Raw genomic sequence first — 24176 nt, forward strand, 5'->3', positions numbered from 1 at the left:
CTCTGTTTTATTTTGTTCAGTGCGCCTTGAATACAGAAAAGACCTTGTCTTCCTTTGACCTAGATATGAGAACAAAGGCTTTTGGCTGCATCATCTAGGTTATTAGAGCTCTTCTCCCAGATGTTACTGTGAACATTTTAGAAAGAGTTGATACAATTTCAGCAGAGGTAGCTAAACTGAACTCTTCTGTAAAGATGGTAAAGCTCCATTGACTCAGAGCCAGTCCCTCCCTTGCCTTCAGGATTTAGTAATCCACCTATGGGAAGTCAGCAGGTTGTAAGGAGAAGCAATATGGGCCGAGGGCTGACTTCCGTTGCCATATGTGGACTGATGAATCCTAGAGAGACACAGGATGAGAATTGGCTTGAACTAGCTATTTTGGAACTTGGCAGAATTTCCATCAGCAGATACCATAAGGAAAGTCAGTGCTGAGTCGGTCACTTGGATATGCCTCATGTACAACCCTAAGATTTAACTTTTATAATCATATTCTGGAGGTACTAGGCCCTGGCATACCTAGGTGGGGGTCTGTAGGAAATGCATTATTTTTATGTAAGTCCTTGGGGTCGGTTTTGAAACTAAAAGGAAGAGTTAAGAGCTGTGTTTCCCCATCTGTATTTCTGGTGCTGTGAACCATCATGGCCTCCCAATCGACACAAACTTCTAGCTCCAATCCCCATGATATACCAATGAGGATGTGGTTGTGTCTTAAGTGGGAGTCTGACTCTTGAAAAATCTCTGCTAGCTTCCTCACTGAGAGAGTTGGCAAAAGGAATTTATTCTTTGAAGACCTCTGAAAGCAGCTCAGAAATGTTTCTTGGGTGAGAATGGATGCTAAAATAGCATCTTCAGACAGCACCATCTTGTTCTTGTTAAAATGCTTTTTTAATTAGACTGTGAATGCTGCAGTACCTACTTCGGTACCAGTCTGCCTGCCTGTTTTCTGACCTGCACGCCGTTTTCTCTGATGGTGGCTGTGTCTGGCATTGATGCCTCATCGCTCTCCGCTAGAGCCACCAGATGTTCGGGAGCCTTCATTAGGCTAGGGGGAAATACTGTCCGTTTATAGCTGCTCGCTTTCCATCTGCAAGGAAAAATATCACCTTACCTGTGATTTGGCATCCGAATTATTGACAAGTGATAGACATTGTTTGGCCAGGCAGTTTTACAGCCAGAATCTTAACTAGGACAGGAGGCATCCTCGGTGACTTGAGGAGGCTGAGCCTCCCAGGGTAGAAAAGATAAATAAATGAGGGAAAATAATTCGTAATGCAGTAAAATAGATGACAGAAGTGCTCAGAGCTAGCCATGGGCATTAAAGGTGCCGATGTCCTTTCTCAGGCCATTTGGTACCCTCGGTTGGAGAGCACTGCCAAGGTCGTGATAGAGTGTTGCAAGGCACTGAAGCTAGAAGGATAATTAGCATCTCCACAGATGGTGCTGCTATGGTAGTGGATTAAAAGCCTGATTTCATTCCGATCATCAAGTGACTGACTTTACCTTTGTGGATTGATGCCCGACATCAGTGTTGCCTAGCTCTCTGCCCAGAAAATAGATGTCTTAAATTCCTTTTCTGGTTCAGCATGGAGATTTCTTGAAAAAACAAAGGTGAATAAGAGATTTATGAGAGGCTTACTTCAAATAACTTATTGAGATGGGTGTATCTGGTGACCTGCTTGGTCCTAACAGAACTTCGAGCATTTACAGACCTCCATAAGAATTAGTGGGAGGGTCTCATCACTTGTGGAGAAAGGTGTACTGTTGTTAAAGAACCTAGGTGCTAGGTCAGCGCTTCCCCAGTCTGAGTGTGTATGAGTCACCTGAGATATTTTATCAAGATGAAATGCAGATTCTGCTTCAGGGGTCTGGAGTGGAGCCCGAGATCCTTCATCTGAGCACCTCCCGGGGACTGCTGGTCAGACCATACTTCGAACAGAGTTTATAGGTAGAATTATTACCTGAGAGTGAGTTTTCTCTGCAGTGGAGGCCAAGGTTATAAGAAACCCAAATAATCAATGAGGATTTAATGAGATTTAAAATGTGGGGCACTTTATCATTGTTAATTCGTTTTTCCTCTTCCTGTCGTTAGGACAGCTGCCTTTTATCTTCCAACGGCCCACTAACTGCTGCTGCATCTTCTTTTGCAAGTTCTTCCCCCACCAGGGGCTTCCTCTAACCCTCAGGTTCCTGTTGAAGCTATTCACGACCTCAGTAAAGCCTATGAATTTCCTTTAGAAGATACTAGATTCATAGCTGGAGCCATGGAATAATTATAACATCAAAATAGGAGTTCTGTTTCCTGAGTACTTATATTTAGCCAGGTATTACATACAAATATTAGAGCTGTCTCTACAGGCTGACAGATGAGTTTGAATCCAAGCCCTGTCAGGAACGTACTTCTGTGGTGGGGTTTTCTTGTTTGGCAAGGAGATAACAGAACCTACCAGGGAGGGTTGGTGTAAGGATGAGTTGAGATAGTGCCTCGAAGGTGCTTTCAAGAGCAGCTGGCTCGCAGAGTCAGCACTTAGGGACTGAGACGTTTTAACATGATTCAGTTCCTACAGCTCCCTGTGACTTGACTTGGCAAAGCAGGCTCAGAGAAACAGCCATTTGCTCAAAGTGCCCCCATTGAGATAGTGGTTAAGCCAGAATTTGTCAGACTCCAAGTGTTTTTTCTTAATTACCACATTATACACAGTCCCTACATATACCATGGATCCATATGATTCTCAGTGACTCACAGAACGAGGCTAATTTCTAAGGTCCGTGTCCTCAAGGGGCTGTGTTACAAGACTGACACAGTTTCCGTGTCTCCCCCACTGTGTGGCAGTGTTGAGAGAAAGGGAGCCGCTGACAGGCGTGTTTTCACTGATTATAAAACCCTTAAGGTATATGCAGTTTATTGATATAGGTGTAAAACCTTTAAGGAATGTGTGGTAGTTCTGACGTAGGAGCGGTAAGTTTTATGCACTGTGTAGCCAATGAGCAGGGAACCTTGGAAGTCAAGTTCAAAAGAGATTCCCATGCAGCTCTCTGGGGAGGGAAAATAGAAGTGGTGACCGGGATTTTTGGTGGAGTGGGTGTCTCTCCAGGGTGTTCTTTTCTGATGCTGCCATTGTGGAATCCAGGTTGTTTAGCATAGAGGGCACAGAGGAGGGGGTTCAATTGGTTCACTCCTTAAAAGCCATCCCTGAATGATGGGCAACTTCGGCCTAATGGAGATTGGTCTCTTTGTTCCTATCCTGGTTTGGCTTCCAAAGACCTGCCCTTGATTGTCCACCCTGCCTCCACCCACCTCCTCCAGGCACCCATTTGCGATTGCCACTGCACCATTGATCTGTGGTGCCGATGAGCCTGCCACCCACTGGCGAGGGGTATGAAGTGCGCTGGCCTTTGTTCTGGTCTGGCCCCGTGTTGCGCTGCCCCTTTTTGGGAGTAATTGCCCATCTACTACAGTGTTTATTCTGTGGTAGCTTTTCTTCCACTTCCTCCTTTTTCTTGAGGATGTTCCTTTGAGTCACTACAGTTAGTTTTTCTAAATAGCTGAACAGGTATGAGTTTGTTTTAATGGTTGAAGTTTGTTAGAATAAAGCTTTTACTGCAGCGGTTGGCACACTGTGGCAGGTAAGCTCTTGGAGTGAATGCATTGGCATAGAGAAGTGCAGAACAAAAGGCTAGCCAGTGAATGGTAATTGTATGTTAATTGTGGATAATTAATGTTATCCGGAATGTCTTTCTATATGGACTAGGCTGTAAAGACTACGTATGCACCGTATGTACCATGTACTGCCAGTTCTTAGCTGGCATGCCCAGTGCTGGCTGGGGAGTGCCCATGCTTGTCAGATTTGGCCGTTCACACCCTCCTTCCTGGCGAGTGGAGCATTAGGGTTTATAGTTAAAGGTCGTGTATGCGAGATGATTTGGAGGGGAGCTGTGTACCTAATCTTGGTGCTTGTTCAGTATTTCCTGTCATATGTGCTCCCTAATTTAATTGCTAGGTGTTCAGTTAGATCCTGTAAATGGCATCCCCACTGAACCGAAGCAAACCTACGGAGTCCTCTGGATCAGGGAGGCTCTGATGTAAGCCTGTCAGAGGTGTACCGTGCTTGGTGCACCATGTCTGAGCAGAAGACCGATTTCCTTCTAGGGTGCCTGCTCCGGGGCCACCGTACTCCGAGGTCTGAGTCTCAGTTCCAGAAGTTTGGTTTTTGTCACTGCACCCAGATTGAGACCTTTGGGACTCCTGTTGGCCAAATTCACAGGAGACCAATGTTATAAATGTCAGCCTGTTGCTTCCAGTGCATAGTAAGAACTTCAGCAGACTCAGACCCAGGTGGTCAGGGTATCTCATTCCGCTATGAAAATCTACCTTAGAAGTCAAGTAGGCAAACCTGGGACTGGAACAAAGTGAGTTACAGATATCATCTTACTGCGTAGTTTTGGGGCTGTGATACTCACATGTTGGTCTTCCTCTTGAGTCACATCTTCCTTCTGGACTGCTGGCCAGCGCTGCTCCCTGCTCGAGCCTCTCTCCTGGATGCATGGTGGGAACAAGCTAATAAATCCTAGGGGCTTCTTCAGAGCATCTTCTGCTGAAGCAGTCTTTTGGATATAACTGATTCGGTTATTGCTGTGACTGGCCTAATGAATTAATTTTAGGTCTGAATGTTACAAAGCCATGCAGTTGACATCAGTTATCTTCAATATTTAACTTCTATTTTAGTTCTTTGCTCCTTGACATTTTAAAAAGATCTTTGTACAGTTTTTTTCCTGGCTGAAAGTATGATAATAAAAACTAGCATTGATTGAACTCTTGTTTTGGCAGGCACTGTGCTGAGGGCTTTACATGTATCATCTCATGTAATCCTCATAACACCCTGTGAGGGAAATATTATTGATATTTCCATTTCATAGTTGAGGAAACTTGAGACAGAATACTTACGTAGCCTGCCTTAGGTCACATAGCCGCAGCAGGGATTCAGACCCACCGGCCGTTTAGTGAAGGATGGCCTCTTGGCACAGGGCGAGAGATTTCTTTTAAGGAGAAGGCTCCCCCCCCCTACCTTTCCCCCAAAGGTGCTTGTGTGTTTTTCCTTTCAGCTACCCCAACTTCCAAGTATACTTTTATGAATGAATAATCATTAGTCCTGTAGTTCTTATCATTTTACCCCCATTCCTTTATAGGAGAAAAAAAATCAGTATCGCCCATTTCTCTTATTAAGATCAACATGCAAAAACGACTGAGACTTTGTATGCATGTTTATTAAATGCTCTGATATCCCACAGTTTGTGGAAGTGGAAGGTCTACATTTGAATTCTGTAAGGCTGTCCAGTCTCCTCTGCTGATAGTGTGCGTAATCACAAGTTGACTGTGTCTTATCATCAGGCTTGACCTCATCTAGTTGTTCAGCTGGAAACTGCGATGTCCCTACTGTTGGGATGCTGAGGTCAGGGCAGATTCCATGCTGGGGTAGAATTCAAGCATCTGCTGGGGAAAATGCCCCATAATGTGTGGCACTTGGCAGTAGAGGTTTGTACAGATGTTCTTGTTACTCTCTGTAGCAGCCGTCACAGAATGGGGAGTGTTGGGCTGGCTCTTGAGGGATTTGTGTAGGAGTTTGTTGGGCATAAAAGAAGAGGCTAGGCAGAGATGACAGAGTGCAAAGACTCAAAGGCATAAAAAATATGGTCCTTTCGGGGAACAGAATAGCTAAAAGCTAGCACATGTGAATAAAGAATGAGGGAGAACAGATGAGGCTTGGACTTTATTCTGTAGAGAGTGGCAAGCCATTGGAATATTTGAGTAGTGTGCAAATGATCTGATTTATGTCTTAGGAAGATCCCTTTGAGAGAGGTGAGGAAATGATGAGGGGTTGGAGTTGAGAGGCAGAACTGCCATTATCTGGTAGGTTTGATGCCTGGGTGAAGGAAGACAGGTCACAGATGACAGATTTTGTTCTGTCTTGGAGGGATGGAAAGACATAATGCCCTGAGACACTGGGGAGGAGGCAGCCTTGGGAGGTAAAACCAGAAGAAATGAGTTTGCTTGGTACCTGGAGAGTATATGGTGTCGTAGGCTATAGGTTGCCATTCAGAAGGGCGGGTGGAGCTACAGTTGATTGGAGAGTCATTGGGATACAGGATGAGGCTGCCTGGGCTCCAGAGATCACCAGTTTTTAAGGGACAGACCAGCAAAAAGGGCCCCAAGGAGGCAGATCAGGAGAGGAGAGATTTATGTGGCAGTGACTGAGGGAGGAGAGGTTTTAAGGTGAGGGGAGTCAGCAGCCAGTGTCAGAGAGAAGGCAAGAAGAATGAAAGGAGGCCTTTATCCTAGCCTTCATTATAGCATTCTTGATAGCCAAGTAATTACAAAATGATGATCTCGTATAAAAGTGTGGGCACTGAGGGCACTAGCCTCTAAAAGAGCCTCGTATACTGGTGGGCTTCAGTCCACCTACCCTCTGTGGGAACAGCAGGGATTAGTCTACTGAGATGACCCGAAAGTTCCTCCCAATCCCAAGAGCCTACGACTCTGGCCTCTTTAAATTTGAGGGAAGAGGAAAAAAATCTTTGGTTTTCAGGTTCCTAGAGAGATTTCTGCAGCAGTCAGAATGGTAGACTGCAGGGCCGGGCTGTCTTTCTGAGAGGGATGTTCTTAAGCCAGCCGGTATGAATCTTCTAAGCACAGACCCTCTCTTTAAAGGTGTCTGGCTTGAGCCATGTGTGGACCAGACGTACCAGTAAAACAGTTCTGATTGGATGGCTGTGGGGCAGGTATTCTTACACTGTAGAAATTCTCACTGACTTCAGTGGGGATTGGATAGATTTACCCATTCCATTCTTGCCACAGATTCTATGGAAGTGAAACCCATCATGACCAGAAAGTTGCGGAGGCGACCAAACGATCCTGTCCCCATTCCAGACAAGAGGAGAAAACCTGCTCCTGATATCCATTTGCATCAAGCCTTGATCACTTTTTTTCCTTAAGACTACTAAACCCTTTGCTTACCCAGTTGATAGAATATACTTGGTATTATCTTACAGAAAATAGTCATATTCAATTGGAACGTAGGGTCAGCCATTTTATTATTGGAGTTACCAGTTGCTACTGCTTTCAGTGGGAGGAATTTATAGAGAACAGTTATTTGGAAAGATACGTTGTGTTAAAAGTTCAATCTGGTTTTAATACTCAGGGCAACTAAGATTCAGGGCAACTGGAAATTTCATGTCCCTTAATTTTTTCACCTGTAAAATGAAGACAGTAATTCCTGCATTTTGTTTCAGTTATCTATATTCCTAAAACTGGGTTGTAAACTTGTTAAATTAAAGCAAATGAGATTTCAGTCGGACATAAAGAAGCCCTTTTACTCATAAAAATGGGAATAGGAAGAGTACTTATGGAGAAGTATTATTTCTGTCCTCTTGAGGAGATAATAAATAGCCATTTACACAAAATGGTTCAGTTACTCGTCTGCCACCAGGAAAGGGCATAACTTCAGGTCCCTTTATCTTCACAACGGAGAATTTAAGTTGCTAGGGAGATTAACCCCATGATCTATATGCGGAAATCTTCAGATCTTTGGAACAAATGCACTATAAATTCAGGATGAAATTCTTTTATTGTATGCTGTGCTCTCACTATTATTGTGGTTACCTATTGAATCTCATTCTGCCTTCTCATCATAGAAGACTATAAGATTGGGGGTGGGGAGGAGTGTGAATTCCTTTATATACCTGGCATCACGTAACACTTAATAAGAGAATCAAAAACTTCCAAGAGGCAAGCTATTTTAAAATTTTCATGTAACAATCACACTTTGTAAGTTCTAAAATATTGGTACCATTTCTTTGATCTCTGTTTGCTGGAAACCATACTTTTCAGACACATTCCTTTAACTCTCAACACCCCAGCTAAACTATTTGTTAACAGATGAACAGATCATGGAGGATCTGAGAACATTAAATAAGGTACAGTTTGATTTTTTGATTTATTCGAAAGCTTAGGCTCACAGTGGTTTTCTGCTTTACTTTGTTCACGTTACTTATTAAATCCGATACCTTTGACACCTTAAGTTGCATTTGAAATGATTGTCTCTAAGATTTTTTGTTGTTCTTCTTCTTACAGCTTAAGTCACCCAAGAGACCAGGTAAGTGCATTGACATTACTGACATTTGTGCAGTCGTTTATCATGTTGTTGGAGAAGCGTGTGAGTATGTAACAGGGACTTGTTGCCCAAAATAAAATGTACATCATTTGCCTTAGAGTAGTCATCATGAAAGTTGAAGGGAACCTTAAGTGCACCCTTGCTTGATTATTTTTTTAAATCCCACTGTGTTAGTTATTTTTGTCTTTTCCGTAGGATTTATTGTAAAAGAGACATTTGATTGACTGGCTGGTAAAGGTTTCCTTCTGTGTTGGCAGCCATAAGATTTAAGTACACATCCATGTCTGAAAATGAAACCGGAAGGATTTTTCAGTATTACTTGCTCTGTGGAGTTAAGTACTAGGCACTGCTGTACCTAGTACTTTCATTGCCTGGCTCTGGGAAGGGATGCACAGGCTGCTAGCAGCCCCAGCTTGCAGAAGAGCCTGGCCCTATCTTCACAGTGATTCCTTCCTGAGCAGCACTTGAGAGTCAGTGCTAGGCTATAAGACAGAATTCTGAACTGGCAAGGCATTTTTTGTTTTGTTTTAAACACTGTGATTATTCACACATCCCCCTACTCACCAAATCTTGGGGAAGAAAGCAAGGTTCTTCTTTCTTTAAATAATTTCCTCCCGAGGGCCACTGTGGGCCACAGAGAGGTCCTCAGTTATGAAGACTGAATGGGGGAGGGGTTTGAGTAAGTGTGTGAATTTAGATTATTTGAACTCGCCATAGTTATTAGCACTGTATTAGCTTGACTCTATACATTCCCAAATAGTCTGTTCTTTCTAGTAATGAATATTCCTAGAAATTATTTCACTTTATAAATTTAGAGAGATTTACCTAATTCTTGCACTTCTGATGGTTACTGGAGTTTTAGTCCTACTCTAGGTGACCTTGAGCAAATCCCTTAGCCTGCCTGAGCCTCAGGTTTCTCCTCTGTTCAGTGAGGTTAATCTTCCCCTTGCTTACCTCACAGGTTTGCTTAAAGGATCAAGTTAGATGTACTATACAAGAATTTTATTGGATTCCCATGTATTACAACTGAAAGGACTTGGTGATCATAATTCTTAACACCTTTTAATATCATTTCAATTAAAGCATGTTTGTTAGCTGGTGGACACATGTTTGTTACATGCGTCGCCATTGAAATAACTCTTTGGTTCCTCAGCATCCCCGTCCTCTCCCGAACACTTACCTGCCACGCCTGCAGAGTCTCCAGCCCAGAGGTTTGAAGCCCGGATAGAAGATGGAAAACTGTACTACGATAAAAGATGGTATGTTATGGAAAAATAGGTTACTCATAAGAGTCTCAGAAGAACCACTTGGAAAGAAGGCTGGAGTTATCAAGCATTATTTAAGAGCATGGCTACTGCTTAACGTACATAGTATTAAAAGTGCAATAACATTTAAAGCAGCGGTCCCCAGCTTTTGGTGCCAGGGACCGGTGCTCCTTTGAGAAACTAGTGTCTGATGACCTGAGGTGGAGCTGAGGCGGTGATGCTAGTGCTGAGGAACGGCTGCAAACACAGGTGAAGTATTGCTCACTTGCCCGCAGCTCACATCTGGCTGTGCAGCCTGGTTTCTAACAGGCTACGAACTGGTCCTGGTCCGCGGCCCGGGGATTGGAGACCCCTGGTTCAAAGTGTATTCGGAGTCTTTTTCGTTGTTACTGGTTGTTAGATCTCTGAAGTCAGTGTTTCCCAAAAACATGGTCTTCTGATGATGGCCTCCCTTCTTTCTCCAGGCTGCTGCTACTGTACTAGACTTGCAGGGTTACATCTTTGAGCCTCCCCTGTAGATTGGGGTCAGGGCTTCTATCCCCCTCTGCCTCTTCTGAAATCTGCCCCTTTGTGCTAAAATTAATAAGTGTTCTGTGGAAAAAAGAATTTCGTAGTCAAATGAGTTTGGGGAAATGACCGTATTCCTTAAGATAAATGGGTTTCTTCTTTGTAGCACTGTTTGGGTCCTCTGATATGTTAATGGGTGCTGTGGGTCTAAGACGTTAGTATAAGGTGTTGTTTATTTGATGAGGTATTCTTCACATGGCATCCTGCTGCATGAGTCTTCCGAAAAACATACCTGGGGTTGCACCCTGCAACTGGTTTACATTGAAGACGGGTTGAAACCTTCAGAGCGCCAGTGTTTTCATTGGGAAGAATATGGCAAAACAATACAAAAGAACCTTAAAAATTCATCTATTTATTAATTCAACAAACATTTACTGTCTGCTCTGTAACTAGGCACTCTGCTAGGTATTACGTCACCCTGGGTCATGCTCTGGAATATATCATTTGATATATTCCTTTATTCATGAGCCGTATGCAGGCACACTCTTACTCAGTTTAAATCATGGTGGACACGTATTTGTGTTCTGCCTTTCCACTTAGTAATACGCAGAATGCTTTTCTTAGTTATTGTATTTTCTATTATGGCTATATAATGATCTTTTGAATTTCAGTAAATTTACTTAACCCAAAGTTTCTAATTAAAGTAATGATTATTTTTAATTTTTTATCTTTCTTAAAGAAAAAAAACCTCAGTATTATTGTCAGTTGATTACCTTGTAATATACTCCTAAAATTGGCAAAAATACTTAGAGATCTAGTCATGCCTGAAATTAATCAGTTGCACCTATTAGGTTGCAGTGAATTAATCACCCCGTGGATGATGACGGATGATACTGTGAGCGATCTTTGTGGCTTCTGCCCCTCTCGTTTGGTTATTACTTGGCATTCCTCAAAAAGGCCCGTTACGTTGTATCTTGATACTGCTTATCCGTGCATGTCACCACTAGGTGGCAGGCTCTAACTGCTCAACACACCGAGGGGCCAGAAAAGATGAAAAATGTTTCAAATAATGAAAACCAAATAACCTTTAAAGATCAAGCCCACACATAAGAACCGTCTTCAAAAATGATGAGATTTATCACTAACATTTTTATGGATCTATGAGTCCTAAAGCCATGTGATATTTCAAATAATGTTCATTTTGTAACTGTGTTGCTTAGGATTTTCCTCTTTCTAAAGCTTAATCCATAGACTTTATGAGACGTGTCTTGAGGGTGAAAATGCTGTAAAATAAAAGTCTTGTTTTTCTAAAGAAAGTATCTACAGTGACTGGTGTTTCATAATGTAGACAGACTAGACTGGGCAGGTTTGCTGTGTTAGACTGAAACATTTTGAAGGAATTTCACGGTCTTTCTCACAATGGTGGCAGAAATTTTTAATATAAGATCTCTGGGAGCATTTTACTTTTTCAATGAATTTAAATGAATTGCTTTTATGCTGTTATTAAATATCGGGACTGTTCTCTCTGTAGTCTGTGCATTTCTCTTCTTTGGTCTTGGCAGTCAGAGTTCATGACGCATTTGTCAAAAGGTGGGTCCCTCCCTTCCCTGCTGTATTTGGAAGGCGTGCAGGGGGTTCCTGGCTGGCATGTTCACCAGTGCAGAGCCGCCCTCTCATGTCTCACCACGTTCTGCTGTTTGCTTTTTGTGTCCTTGTCACTTGGCAGCTGCTGTTTTTCATTCTTTTTCAGCATTCGTTGCCTGTGGCCCAGAGGTCAACTGAATCACTTCATGTTCTTTCCAGTGGTATGAAGTTATTTTGGGGAAACAGTATTTCTGGCAAAACATGTTTCATTTAGTTTTAAATGACTTCAGCAAAATGAGTGTGATTCAGGCTTCCCATCTTGGCATGAGAACTTATCAAGCTACATTTCATTTTGAAAGATAAGCATCTTCTCTTTGCCTTGGTCTTATACTGCTTTTAAGGCATTTTATATCCTGCTGTAAGTTTTCCTCACGTTTTGATTTGGACTAATGACCCTTCTTAGAAAGTACTGTGAAAGTAGCTGATACTTTAAAATAACTAACTGATGGTGCTGGCAGATTGTTAATCTGGGGCTGTTAATGTGAATCAGACACGAAGTCACCCACTTGCCTGAGTGCATTTAATCCTCCAGCCTTCAGCCAACACAGAAGACTGTTAAAACCGAATATTTACAACGAGTATTGGGACTCTTTGAGGTACTATAGCTGTCACATGATCTCTGGTTTTTTTGGGGGAAGGGGGAGGGCAGGAACGATGAAACGTTAATATTAGGATTCCCAGTAGGATACAGAATTAAATTCAACCCCTTCTCTGCCCCACTTTTTGACCCACCTTCTAAAGAAATTGCTTTTTGTCCATAATAGTAGTGGTGATTCTAGTTCATTGGGTTTAATAGTAAAGGCAAAGCTTTAAGAGCTTAATTGTAGGATTCCCAGGTCAGAATTTCCATTAGTAATAAAGTAATAAAGTCAGCTTGACATTTGGGGCTTGTCCTCTGAGGCTGTTTAAAGTATTTTTTCACCAGAGATGAGTTGTATCTTATAAAATGGGCTAATTGGCAAAAAAGTGTAATGTACATTTTTATTAATCTAACTCTATTGATGTTACTTTTTATCATTTTTTTATGTCTAAATATGTTTTGATTTTTTTTCCTGCTCTTTTATTACTCTTTAGAATTGGAAAGTAAATTGCATGTTAAGGTTGTCATGAGCACTTTAATTTCCGAGGACTTATTTTCTTCAGAGAATTTGGATAATTTAATAGATTTGATATCCAAGGATAATGATTCCCCAAGACTATTGTGTAATGCATGAGAATCCCCTGGAGGTCCTACAGACTCTTCTTCAGGAGAATCTGGGAGTCATTTGGATTGGAAGTGGGCTGATCTGGGAAACATGCTGGCCAGCTCTCTTGTGGAGCAGATGGTGACCAATTGTGGACACTCAAGCTGCCACCTTCTGGTGATTCCAGAGCAGGCAGGCTGGGGTGGTGGCCAGATACTTAAGTCCCAGACCACCTCTCAGGGGCAGTAAACCAGGTTGTATCGTTTACTCCTGATGTTCACTTTTAAGACAGCCAAGTATGTTGGGGTTTGGGCTCAGAGGACATCTGAAGGACAATGCAACACATCTCATGAGAATTGTGTGAATAGTCCCAGAATTAATGGTTGTCTTTAAGACACTGATTTGTGACACTGGGTTTTCTTTTTACCCCATCTTTAGGTATTTTCTAGTACTGTGACTTAAGGAAACATTTACTTTTTAATATAAATAATACCTGTTTATTCTCAAAAAAAAAAAAGAAAGCTATGCAATCAAAGGAATACTGTTGCTTAATTTACATTTTATATCTTATAAACATTTAATGTACATAGTCACTCAGTTTTTTTGGTGCGTGTTTATGATGCACATGTAACGTGCATATGTCTTATTGTAAACACAGGAACATAATGGACTGTTTTTTTCTCTATTTAGCAGTATATTGAGTATGTTTCCACTAGTAATATACTTCTCCACCATATCTGTGACCTTTTTTTATTAAAGTATTTAGAAAATAGTATCAGAATGACTTGAGGCTAGTTGCCTGTTGTTTTGTGGTTTTTTTTTTTTTTAATCTCTTTAATAAATCACAGTCCCCATAGAATAACAATGTTCTTTTCTCTGTACTTTTATTCTAACCATTACTCAAGACATTAATATTAGAGGTGGGAGGGAAACTCAGTTCGAGTTTTACTGTGAACTAATTCAGCCTTTTCTCATATATTGTACAATTCAAACCTTGTGATATTACATATTTAGCATAATGAGGGTTCCCTAACCCAGTTTACCAACTAATTTCTGGCCAAAAGCAACTTTGAAGCTGGAACTAAACCAATCTCACTGTTCTAATTGCATTTATGATTTGATTTCTTTTTAACAGTGTTTTCAGGAAGTAAGTTGACTTGGAAACCTGAGTTTTCAGCTACTAAGTAGCAGGTTAAAGAACGCTTAGAACCTAGATTGGAAAAAGCTCATTGTGGGAGTGAAGCACACTCTTTACTGTGATCATTTCATCACACCAGCAAAACAGAGTCTGCTTTCTTCCCCCACAGAAATAATAAGATGCAGTGCTTCCCCGGGAGGTGTGTTTTAGTTTTGGTAGAATTTACATGAGTGAGTGCGTTTGCTTGGCTGGATCTGTGCAGCCAGCATGAGCCAAAGGTTGTGTTCTTGATGGATCGGGGGCGGGCCCAGGCCAGTGTTGCCAGCAGCAGCTCAGCTGGTTTCTAACTCTCATAACCCAGCAGCTGCTCCTTCATCCTGTGGCAGCTGTTGTTCCATTCGCGCTTTGGTCCTGGCTTCCTCACTTTCACTCTTGGCCTTGTCTCTGAACTTGTGGAAGTCAAAGGTGGTCTCCTGCACTACAGGCGAAGAGAATAGGTGCACGGGCTGAAAGGAGAGTGTCTGTCTTGTCCGTTCCGTTCAAAGCATCTTTCTTGACTGACCGGGCTACATTACATACGCCTGGGTGCATGTCTGACACTCAGAAACTTCACCTAGTTACTGCTCGCCAGGTGTGCTTATTTAATCTCCTTCCCTGCAACTGTATTTGAAGTTCCATGACAGCAGGAACCTTGTGGCCTTATTCACTGTCTGCCTCCAACTTCTAGCATTGTCAGTAAGTGATTAATGAGTATTTGTTGAATGAGTGACCAAAGTAAGGGCTGAATTTGGCCGCCTTTTCTCTTAATTATTTGACTTATTTGGACAAATAGAAAGTAAATAACAGGACAGTTGTTTAAGCCCATCAATTTGTTTTTGTCTACCCAGCCTTCAGTATTTTGGGGTGATAATAGAGGGCTTACTCGAAAAATTATCATTTATTTCTGAACCAGATCATGTAGGTAAAAAAGTAAATATAGAGTTAATTTCCAAGCACTTTCCTTGGCCTCCCTTTTTTCCTCCGTAGAGGAATCAAGAAATATAACTTTTAGATTTAGAAGATTAGGAGGTCATCTAATCTAATCCAAGGATGGAAGCCTTTAAATTAAACCTTAAATCCAGACTCTTTCTCAAATATAAATGGACTCCTTTGCTTACATTTTTTTTCCCTTCTCTCCTTCCTTCCTTTCTGAAAAATATGTGCCTCTAACAATACTGTATTATATACTTAAAATTTGTTAAGAGGATAGATCTTGTGTTGAGTGTTCTTATCACATACACACACACAAAAACCCTCACAAAAAACAATGGTCATAATAAACAGAATGGGAGAAACTTTAGAAGGTGATACATATGTCTGTGTCCTTAATGGTAGGATAGTTTCATGGGTGTATATTTATCCCCAAACTCATTGAGTCTTATACATTAAATATATACAGCTCTTTACATGTCGATCATACTTCAATAAAGTGGTTTAAAAAATAAACTTGTGTCTTGTTTTTGGCAGGTACCACAAGAGCCAAGCCATCTATCTGGAGTCAAAGGACAACCAGAAACTGAGCTGTGTGATCAGCTCTGTTGGAGCTAATGAGGTAGGACTGAACTCCCTCGCCCTTTAGGAAAGCAAATTGTGAGTGCCATTAAGAAAGTGTAGTGGAGTCATGTGTTTTGTGTGGGTTAGAGTCTAAAGTCAGTGCTTTCAGGCAGAAATTGCACATAGGCAAAATCACCCATGACAATCCCTGATTTTGCTTGACTACAGTATATGCGGGTTTGTGTAGTCCTTGTGGTATCTTTGAACTCCTTGTACAGTAACTGACTTGGGAACCACGAGCTAGACAATAGGAAAGAACAAAAGGCAAGTCTCTCTGTTATCTGTGCATTCAAATCCTGCTGGTTTTTAAGGTAACTATCTACTGACAGTAGAACCTGCCCGTGGAGCATACTCCATCTTTGTCTTGTTATTTCTCTAGAACTTTCATATGTGCTAGTAGATTTGTTTCGTACTGTGAGGCTGTAATGAGGCACCAGCACAGGGTCTGGCATACAGTAAGTGCTCAATAAATGGGTGCTGGCCTAATCTGGCCCTCACACTACTCCTTACCTGCCGTCTTTCCAATTTGACGTGTTCTGTCGTGCCTCTGAACAGTGGGCTACCAGGCTCATGCCATTGAGGTGTTGGTCTTCTCCAGTCGCTGCTTTAGGATGGGGACTGGTTCTAAAGCCAGCTCAGAGGGTTATGCTCAGAGATGATGTGACTGGCCCTTTGTTAGGAAGATATCAGCAACGGGTAATGTGTATTGTTAGTAGTTAAAAAAAATGTTTAAAACTTTAATAGCCAGATTTGCTTGATTTTTTATCAGTCCACAAATGTCTGCAAAGAAATTGATTTTTATGTGTCTGCCCTACGTAACTTATTTGTGCCGGTGCCCAGTAAATCTAATGAAACTGGATTATGGAATAACTTGAGCCTTTTCTATTCTCCCAGCTTCCTGAATTGAAAATGCCCACAAATGTGACTAGTTTGCAAAGTGATTATTTACTTAGGGAGAGCCTTCCAGACAAATGAATGTCATTCTTCTTTGGGCCCAGGATTTACGTGTCACCTCAAGCCAAGTCAAAACTAGAACAGGGGGTCTGATAGACCTCCTGTTCATCAGCAAGAGGCTGATTTCACAACAGCTTTGCTCCTGGCCACATGGGCTGCTGTACAAAGCACATGTGACCTCCAAGTTCCCAAACTAAACTGAGCAATGTTCTCAGTGACACCTTGAGATTTTTCAGGAAAATAAAATGCAAGTTAGATTTTTTTTTTGGTCTTTGTTGAAGATTGTCACCCTTGACATAACAGAGTGTCAACAAGGTCTGACAAGGATACAGTGACACTGAGACGTGTCTGCTGGAGGGGAGAAGCCTCAGTGCATCAGAAGCACGCAGCTCTGGTAATAGGAGAAAAATGTCTCGCCTGTTGGAAGTATTCCAGCCCATTTTTCAGGTCAACTCCTAAGTGACACTGGAGCTACTTGGCCTTTGCATAACTTGACTGGGCGGGTTTGGTGGGTGCCTCGGAGCATGTTGGTGACTCCCAGTTCAGCCCTCCTGGAGGTCAGTTTTCAATTCAAAATGGTTCTGCGAAGTCCTTTAGAGGTTCAGCTTTATATGCAGTCTTTATTTTTAAACCAGTGTGTTTGACTTTAAAGTCTCTCTGTTGCTAAATAATCACAATAAAGATATTCAGATGAAACTGAGAATAAGCTTTTTTAAAATTTGAAAACCGAGTGGGGGAGGGAGAAGATATATCTGGAAACTTGTACTTGCATATATGAGTGTGATGCAGTTATTTAAAAAATTATGCTTTTGGCTTCATCTAATTGCATGTTAATTAAACATGTGAGAGAATCGGTGAGAAGAGTCAGAGGCTGGTTGAGTGGAGAAGAGCAAGGGGCTTGGATGTCAGGTGCCAGGATTCGCATCCAACACTTAACCTCAGCCTTGCTTTTCTATAACGGGGGGTCGGGGGCGACGGTAGTCTTTACTCCGTGGGGTTGTTCAGAGCATGAGGAGGCACGGTGTCCGGCGCACAGAGCGCAGCAGCCACTCGCCCGCGTGGCAGCTCTCCCTCCCATCCCCGGCTGCCGTGCTGCTGCTGCTGGAATCCACTTGTCAGCTCTGGCAGAGTCCCCCTGCTGCACAAGTTCGCTCTCAGTTCTACAGAAGGATGCACCTGCCTGTAAAATGCAAGACATCTGATTCCCTCTGTGGGGGAATGATGTGGTCAGGAGGGAAGGGCTCTCTTAAGCTAATTGAACCCTGTTGTGATTCTAATTGGGCTTTAGCTCACTTGAGGGCATCTTTTTTATTTTTCCTTCTTTTCCTGTACAACCATTAGCCTTAATTGCCAGGAAACCAGAGTATTGACAGGCTATATAATATGGAAGTCCCTTGGGGTAAGGAAAATATTTCCACATTTGATTGAAAGTTTACGTTTACGAATATATATGACTCAAATGTTGACAATGCCGTAATCAAACCAAATCAAAAAGTGTCCTTAAGATCAAGGCCAAAATGGAACCCAATATCACTGTGCTTTTCATTTTTTTAATCAGAGGTATAAGAGAGATGAGGCTGGGAGAAATGAGTTCAAGGGCTGATGCCTGCTCTCTGCGCCAGCGGCCAGCCTTTAGGAGAGCCGAAGGCCGAGGAGGGGCTTGGGAAGGCCTCACGAGCTGACGGCAAGAGGCTGCCAGTTCTCTGGACAGACTCATTCATGCAAATGTGTTGATTCTCTGGAAGATTGATTCCTCAGCATCACCCTCTCTCATCCTGTTCCCTTTCCTTCTCCCTCGCAGATCTGGGTGAGGAAGACAAGTGACAGCACCAAGATGAGGATTTACTTGGGCCAGCTTCAGCGCGGGCTCTTTGTGATCCGCCGGAGGTCAGCGGCTTGACTCTCTACAGTGCTCTACTTCCCTTGATCCTATTTCTGGAGTGTTTTTTTGTTTTTGTTTTGTTTTGCTTTATTCTTAATAGAAAGTTTTTAACTTTGGAATTGCTCCTTGGCCTTGGAAACTGGAGAACACTGTTGTGGATTCTGCAAGGCACTTTCGTGGCCAGTCACCACTTCCATTTTTGTTTTATGCTTTCCTGCCTCGACTTCTTCCAGCCACCAGTCACCATGAGACTACACAGGAGTCCTGGGAGTTCGATTTACTTATTTCTTTATTTTTGGCTGTGTGTGTGTGTGTGTGTGTGTGTGTTTAAGCCTCCTTTGCATTCGAGGGGACATCACTTTTAAAAATTATCTTTAGGTCTTTCTACCATGAAGAGGAGCAGGAAGGGATATACTCTACAATCATTTTCATGTTTTAAATCTGGTTAGTGGATCACATAGCTGTGTCCCTTGTTGAGCCCGATTCACTGTTTCCCCAGAAGCTTGGGGCAGAGGTCCTAGCAGAAGGAGATGGATTCTGGCTCTCAGCCTTCTCAGAAAAATAAATGCCTTGTGTAACATCTGGCGCTCGCCGTCCATTCCACTGGCTGAACAACAGGAAAGATTTGCCTGGGGTACTATGTGCACTGAAGTAATTGGGGTTGGGGGCAGGAGGCATTTTATATTCGTAATGTGCTCAAGGTACCATATTTTAAATGTTATCTAATGCAAGTGGTTTATTCAAACACATTTGTTCTATTTCAAGCTAGAAGTGGTCATTTCAGACATTTTCATTTGTAATTCATTTCTCTCGCCTGCTCCCAAGTAGGTGAAGAGGTACCTGCCACAGGCTGGTTATCTGGGTTATCTATGGAAGGCAGGGAGGTGAGATTAATAGTGGAATAATCAGTGATCTACAGACTCTCACTCATTATTCAAATTACCCTCTCGTCACTGATGCCATTGCACACTGGCCATTCCAAACCCATGGAACCTTGTTGGCGCTCTCAGCCTCCCAGGACATCTTCTAGGAGGTCTGGCCCAGGTCAAAGACAAAGCCCTGCCATGGCTGCCACTAAATCTACACTCATCCTAATATATTCAGATGAAACAGACTCCCCTTCACTCCCTGCTCCCCTTCCCCCATTCCTGTAATAGAGAGATGATTCATTGGGTGGTAGGGGTTTTTATGTCCTAGTTGCCACCTTACGCCCTTTATAAAGTATTCGGGGTTAGAGCAAGTGTTAGCGTCTCTGCGGGCAGGCAGTAGGCTTTACACATCCTAGGAGAGCCTTGTAACCCACTCCCTCGGTCCCAAGTGATTCCCTCGTGTTGTCTCTTGATGTACACACCTCAAAGCAAGTTGGGGGCTGTGATGACGTACGAATCACCTCCAAAGTCCTGGCTTCAACAGAGACCAAACCATACTGATTCAGAGTAAAGACTTGTATAGATACATTTTCGTTTTAATTTATAATCTATTTTTTCCTCATTTGTACCCCCTGGTGTTGGAGTCTCATCTAGAAGACAGGATAAATGATGCTGTCGATTCAAAGTTGCCTGGGCCTTCTGTGTTTCTTTTCCGGCCCAACGCCCCCATTCCTAGGATGTTGACTACGGTGAGCCAAGTCCACAGTAAACGGGGACTTCGCCTTTTATTCTTGGCGGCCTTGGCTGTAAGGGAGGATCCGTTTTGCTTCAGTTGTCACTGTGGTGTGTGTAACATCCCATAATAGCAAGCAGCTATTGGTTATCTGGTTCTCTGTGATGGGAATTATTTAGATATTCGTAGTGTGTATTGCCATCGAAGGTTTTCATTTTTACTGGCTGTCTTGTCTTCCTAACAGTACACCAAAGTTTGTGGGGTTTTTGCTAAAGGCTTATATCGATGAGCATTGCGGGTTCCTCATGGAAGCGGCAACAAGTTGCCTTTTTTCCTGGCCTTGTCTGGTGGCACCTTTGTGCATCTGTGAAGTAACTGAAGACCAGGGTCTGGGCACTTCGGCCTTTTCTCTTCTGTAAACTGGAGGGTGTTCGAGGCCATGCTTAGGTGTGGTCTTGGCCCCGTCACTGCCTTCTGCGCCTCAGTTATGTCACAGCCCTTGAAATCATGAAATCGTGAAAATGGAGGAACTTGTGAAGTAGACTTGAGACACAGTACAGTAAATTATATTCCTGATCTCAGAAGATTTTTTTATTTGGTTGCTCCAGAGATGAAAAGTCAGCATTTCAACCACGGGGACAGGCCCCCGTAGTGACCAGGGGTGGAAGAGCCCCCGTCCTCAGCAGCTGGCGGAGCTTTTGTGATGGGCGAAACTACCTAGAAGGGTGAAACAGACTTTGAGATTCCTAGAATGAGAAGGGGCCAGCTTTAGCCCAGCTGGCCACTCTTACTCCAAAAGGTCTTTGTGTCTCACCAGACCCCAGGGCACCAGATGAATTCCCAAGTTCAAACTATGGCCTGCAAGTGATGCTTCGATATAGGTTGGTCCAGACTATTCTGATCCAGAACTTGTGTGTGTGTGGCTCTGATGAAGAACCTGTACATGTGTTTAATGCGACGCATTTGCCTCAAGTATTATACACAGTGTTTGCTACGAATGTGTCCCAATATTTATTTTACCTCCTCTTGGGAGTTTTGTGTGCCACCCCCGCCCCCACCACCGCTCTGTCCCTAAGACAGTGTCCTCCTGAAGAATTTCCATATTTCTATAGCCATACCAAAGCCAGGATGTTTTTCATTCGTTTGGATACCAGTATTTATGGATGTCTAACTACCTAACGTAACTTAATTTAAAAAAAAAAAAAAAAAAAGACTTCTAATTAAGGCCAGAGTAAGATCCCAGAGGCTGGTCTGCAAATCATATTACTTGTATTTGTGTGAAAGACCCTGTGTTCAGGAATGGGTGACTTTTCTAAGAGAAATGGGGGGTGGGCTGGGGAGGGGTTAGTTGCATTTTTTTTTTTTTTACCTAACTTGGGGGAATCCTATTTTTTACAATATTCTTGTTTTTGTTTTTCTATTAACATTTTTCTTTAGCCTTGAATTTTTACTAAAATTCCTCCTGATTTAAAAATCTTGTTTCTAATCTGGGAATTTGAAATCTCAGTACTTAATGTTACACCATTTTTTCCAAAGAGTTTAAACCACTTTAATACCAGAACATGGTAAAAAATTTGCAGCCATTTCAAGCAGCTGGTGGGCTTTTTGTACAATAACATCATTAACTGGTACCATTAAATGCTCTGAGAGGTGAATGTAAAATGTAAAAAGTATAGGATTTTTTTTTTTAAATAACAATAAACTTTAAAAGAGAAAAACAGCATGTAGTCTGTGTTATATCCATTGACTTGATAGATGACTGACATTTATCTTAGGTTTTCCCTCCAGTGAATGTAGGGGAAGGAAGTTGGGGAGGAGGGAGGAGGGAGGAATGTACTAGACATTTGCTTGTTAGTAAGACAGGGAATGATGTCAAAGACTAACAGTTTTGTAAAGAGCAGTCTAGGGGCGATGACCCTTAAATGAAGTGTACTTTCTCCTTGTTGAAGAGGATAAAAGAATCTGATTAAAAACGGAGTAAATAAAATTAACTTTAGATAGAGAAACTTGTATTCCTAATTACTATGTGCGGATGAGAAATTTGGACAGTGAAGAAGGCTGATAGGAATCAAATTGATTCTTTGAGACATGGCGTTGGAGGAGAGCGCTGCAGATGCATGGACCACCAGACAGACAGACAAGTGGGCCCTGGAGCATATTGAGTCTGAAGCATCACTGGAGGCAAAAGTGACAAAACGAAGCTGCCCTACTTTAGGCACGTCATGAGAAGGGAAGGTTCTTTGGAAAAGACAGTAATGCTGGGGGGAAATAGAAGGCAGCAAGAAAAGAAGGCTGGGTATGAGATGAGTTGACTCCATCGAAGAAGCCATAGACACGAGTCTGCAGGAGCTGAGCAGGGCTGTCGAGGACAGGACGTTGTGGACATCGCGCATTCGCAGGGTCATCGGGAGTCAGCCAACTCAGCGGCACGTAACACAGGGAGAGCCTTACGGTAAACGTGTGATTTTGGAGGGTGTTGTTTGGTACTCCAGAGCAGTGGTCCCTAACATTTTTGGCACCAGGAACAGGTGCTCCATTGAGAATCTAATGTGTGATGACCTGAGGTTGAGGTGAGGCGGTGATGCTAGCGCTGGGGAGTGGCTAAACATGCATGAAGCTTTGCTTGCTCGCCTGCCGCTCACTTCCTGCTGCGTGACCCGGTTTCTATCAGGTCATGGACCAGTACCAGTCCATGGCCTGGGGGTGGTTGGTGACCCCTGCTTTAGAGCAATACCTCCCAATCTTGCCTAAAAACTATAGCATTTCTAAGCTCCCATGGGATAAACTGATGAGGCTGTTGGCAGCCACAGGTGACTGACCTGTTGTGCTTGTAACCCAATTGTGACTTAGGAAGGGCTGCTTTATGCTTTGGATTATGGAGAGGGGCGGTCGCTATTTACTAATGTTTGTATTGTAACATTTATACACAGAAGTGCACAGTCCTTAATTGTAGACATTGTGGAGTTTTCTCAAAGTGAATGTATCCACGTAACCAGCATCTAGATCAAGAAATAGTGTCACCGGCATCCACAAGCCCCTTAGGATTTCTTCCGGTTACTCCTCGCTGGAGTAACTAACTCCTAGCCTGACCAGTTTTCTTTATTTTAATCACCTTAACCTTCAAGCTCTTGAGTTGCCGGGTCCTTCCATCGTTGCAGTGGAAGAATCAAGTCCCTGGTGTAAGCTAGGGGCTGACCAGGCACGGGAGGGCTGTCAGCAAAGGATGTGGCTAAATGGGGGAGGCGAAGAAACAGATCCAGGGCCACCCTCTCGCCCTCCTCTTTGTTAGCAAGGCAGATGGGGCTTGCCTTTGACGTTACTATTTCCCTTTTGTCGAGTGCTTTGTCTGTGTTGGCCACTGTACTAAACCCTTCCCGGGAGACGTTTTCTCAATCTTTAATCCGTGAAAAGTACTAATACTCCCAAATTTAAGTCTGACTTAGTAATATAATCAACCCAAGACTTAATTCGCCTGTGAAACCCAAAGCTCAGCACCGTCTAGTCATAGTAAGTGCTTCATGAATGTTAGTCGTCAGATAGTGGTATTTTCAAATGACATGCAAAGGAAAGCAAACTGGTTAATAAAAATACCGCCAGTTGCAGATGCCGTGTGCTCTGCCCTTGCATTGTCTCATTTAAGCCTCATAACAGCCCTGGAGACAATACACTGTTATCACCAGTTTTCAGAGAAGGCAACAGACTCCTTTAGTCAGGGAAGATGATTCAGGGACTTCTCCAAGGTCACACACTTAGGTTACACTCATCTTTCCAGAGTCTAAGCCAGGTTTCCTGACCACTCCCCACTCTAGTTCTTTCCCCAAACCCTTTTCGTTAAAATTACACTCAACATTTTCATCTTTCTCCTTCAGCGCGTCCCTGGGAATTTGTTTCATTCTGCTTTCACCTCTTATACGCACACAGAGCAAACTTTAGAGGTAAAAACACTATTATTTTCTAGGACCCTTTTCCCCTGCCAGATAACTCTGGGTTTCTCCCTTGCCAGTAGAGTTGAGAGAGTCGCAGTTACTGGCCAAGAGGTTGCTTTCCTCTGGAAAGGCACAAGTACAACAGCTCTAAAAAGGAAGGAAACGTTCAGAAAGTAAAGAGTAATTGGTTTTGATGAAGCCGACTTTATCTAATAAGCACCATAAGAGCCTTGGAGAAAAACATGTATCTGTAATTTTCCAGATTGCTTTCTTCTTTCTTATCTGTGGAGTAAGGAGGAGGGAGGGGTAGGAGCCA

At 42.8% G+C, this 24176-nt stretch overlaps 1 protein-coding gene across 1 annotated transcript in view; it reads left to right on the forward strand.

The window, feature by feature from the left end:
* SUDS3 (SDS3 homolog, SIN3A corepressor complex component) overlaps window positions 1-21161 on the forward strand; it is a 31130-nt gene extending 9969 nt beyond the window's left edge. Inside the window, exons 7-12 of the mRNA XM_016149528.2 lie at window positions 6851-6946; window positions 7907-7968; window positions 8126-8147; window positions 9319-9424; window positions 15410-15494; window positions 18252-21161. Coding sequence (XP_016005014.2) covers window positions 6851-6946; window positions 7907-7968; window positions 8126-8147; window positions 9319-9424; window positions 15410-15494; window positions 18252-18350 — 470 coding nt within the window. The 3' untranslated portion in view covers window positions 18351-21161. The remainder of the gene's footprint in view (window positions 1-6850; window positions 6947-7906; window positions 7969-8125; window positions 8148-9318; window positions 9425-15409; window positions 15495-18251) is intronic.
* The last annotated feature ends 3015 nt before the right edge of the window (window positions 21162-24176 follow it).

This window comes from Rousettus aegyptiacus, unplaced genomic scaffold (assembly GCF_014176215.1).
Source record: "Rousettus aegyptiacus isolate mRouAeg1 unplaced genomic scaffold, mRouAeg1.p scaffold_m13_p_5, whole genome shotgun sequence".
Classification (NCBI taxonomy): domain Eukaryota; kingdom Metazoa; phylum Chordata; class Mammalia; order Chiroptera; family Pteropodidae; genus Rousettus; species Rousettus aegyptiacus.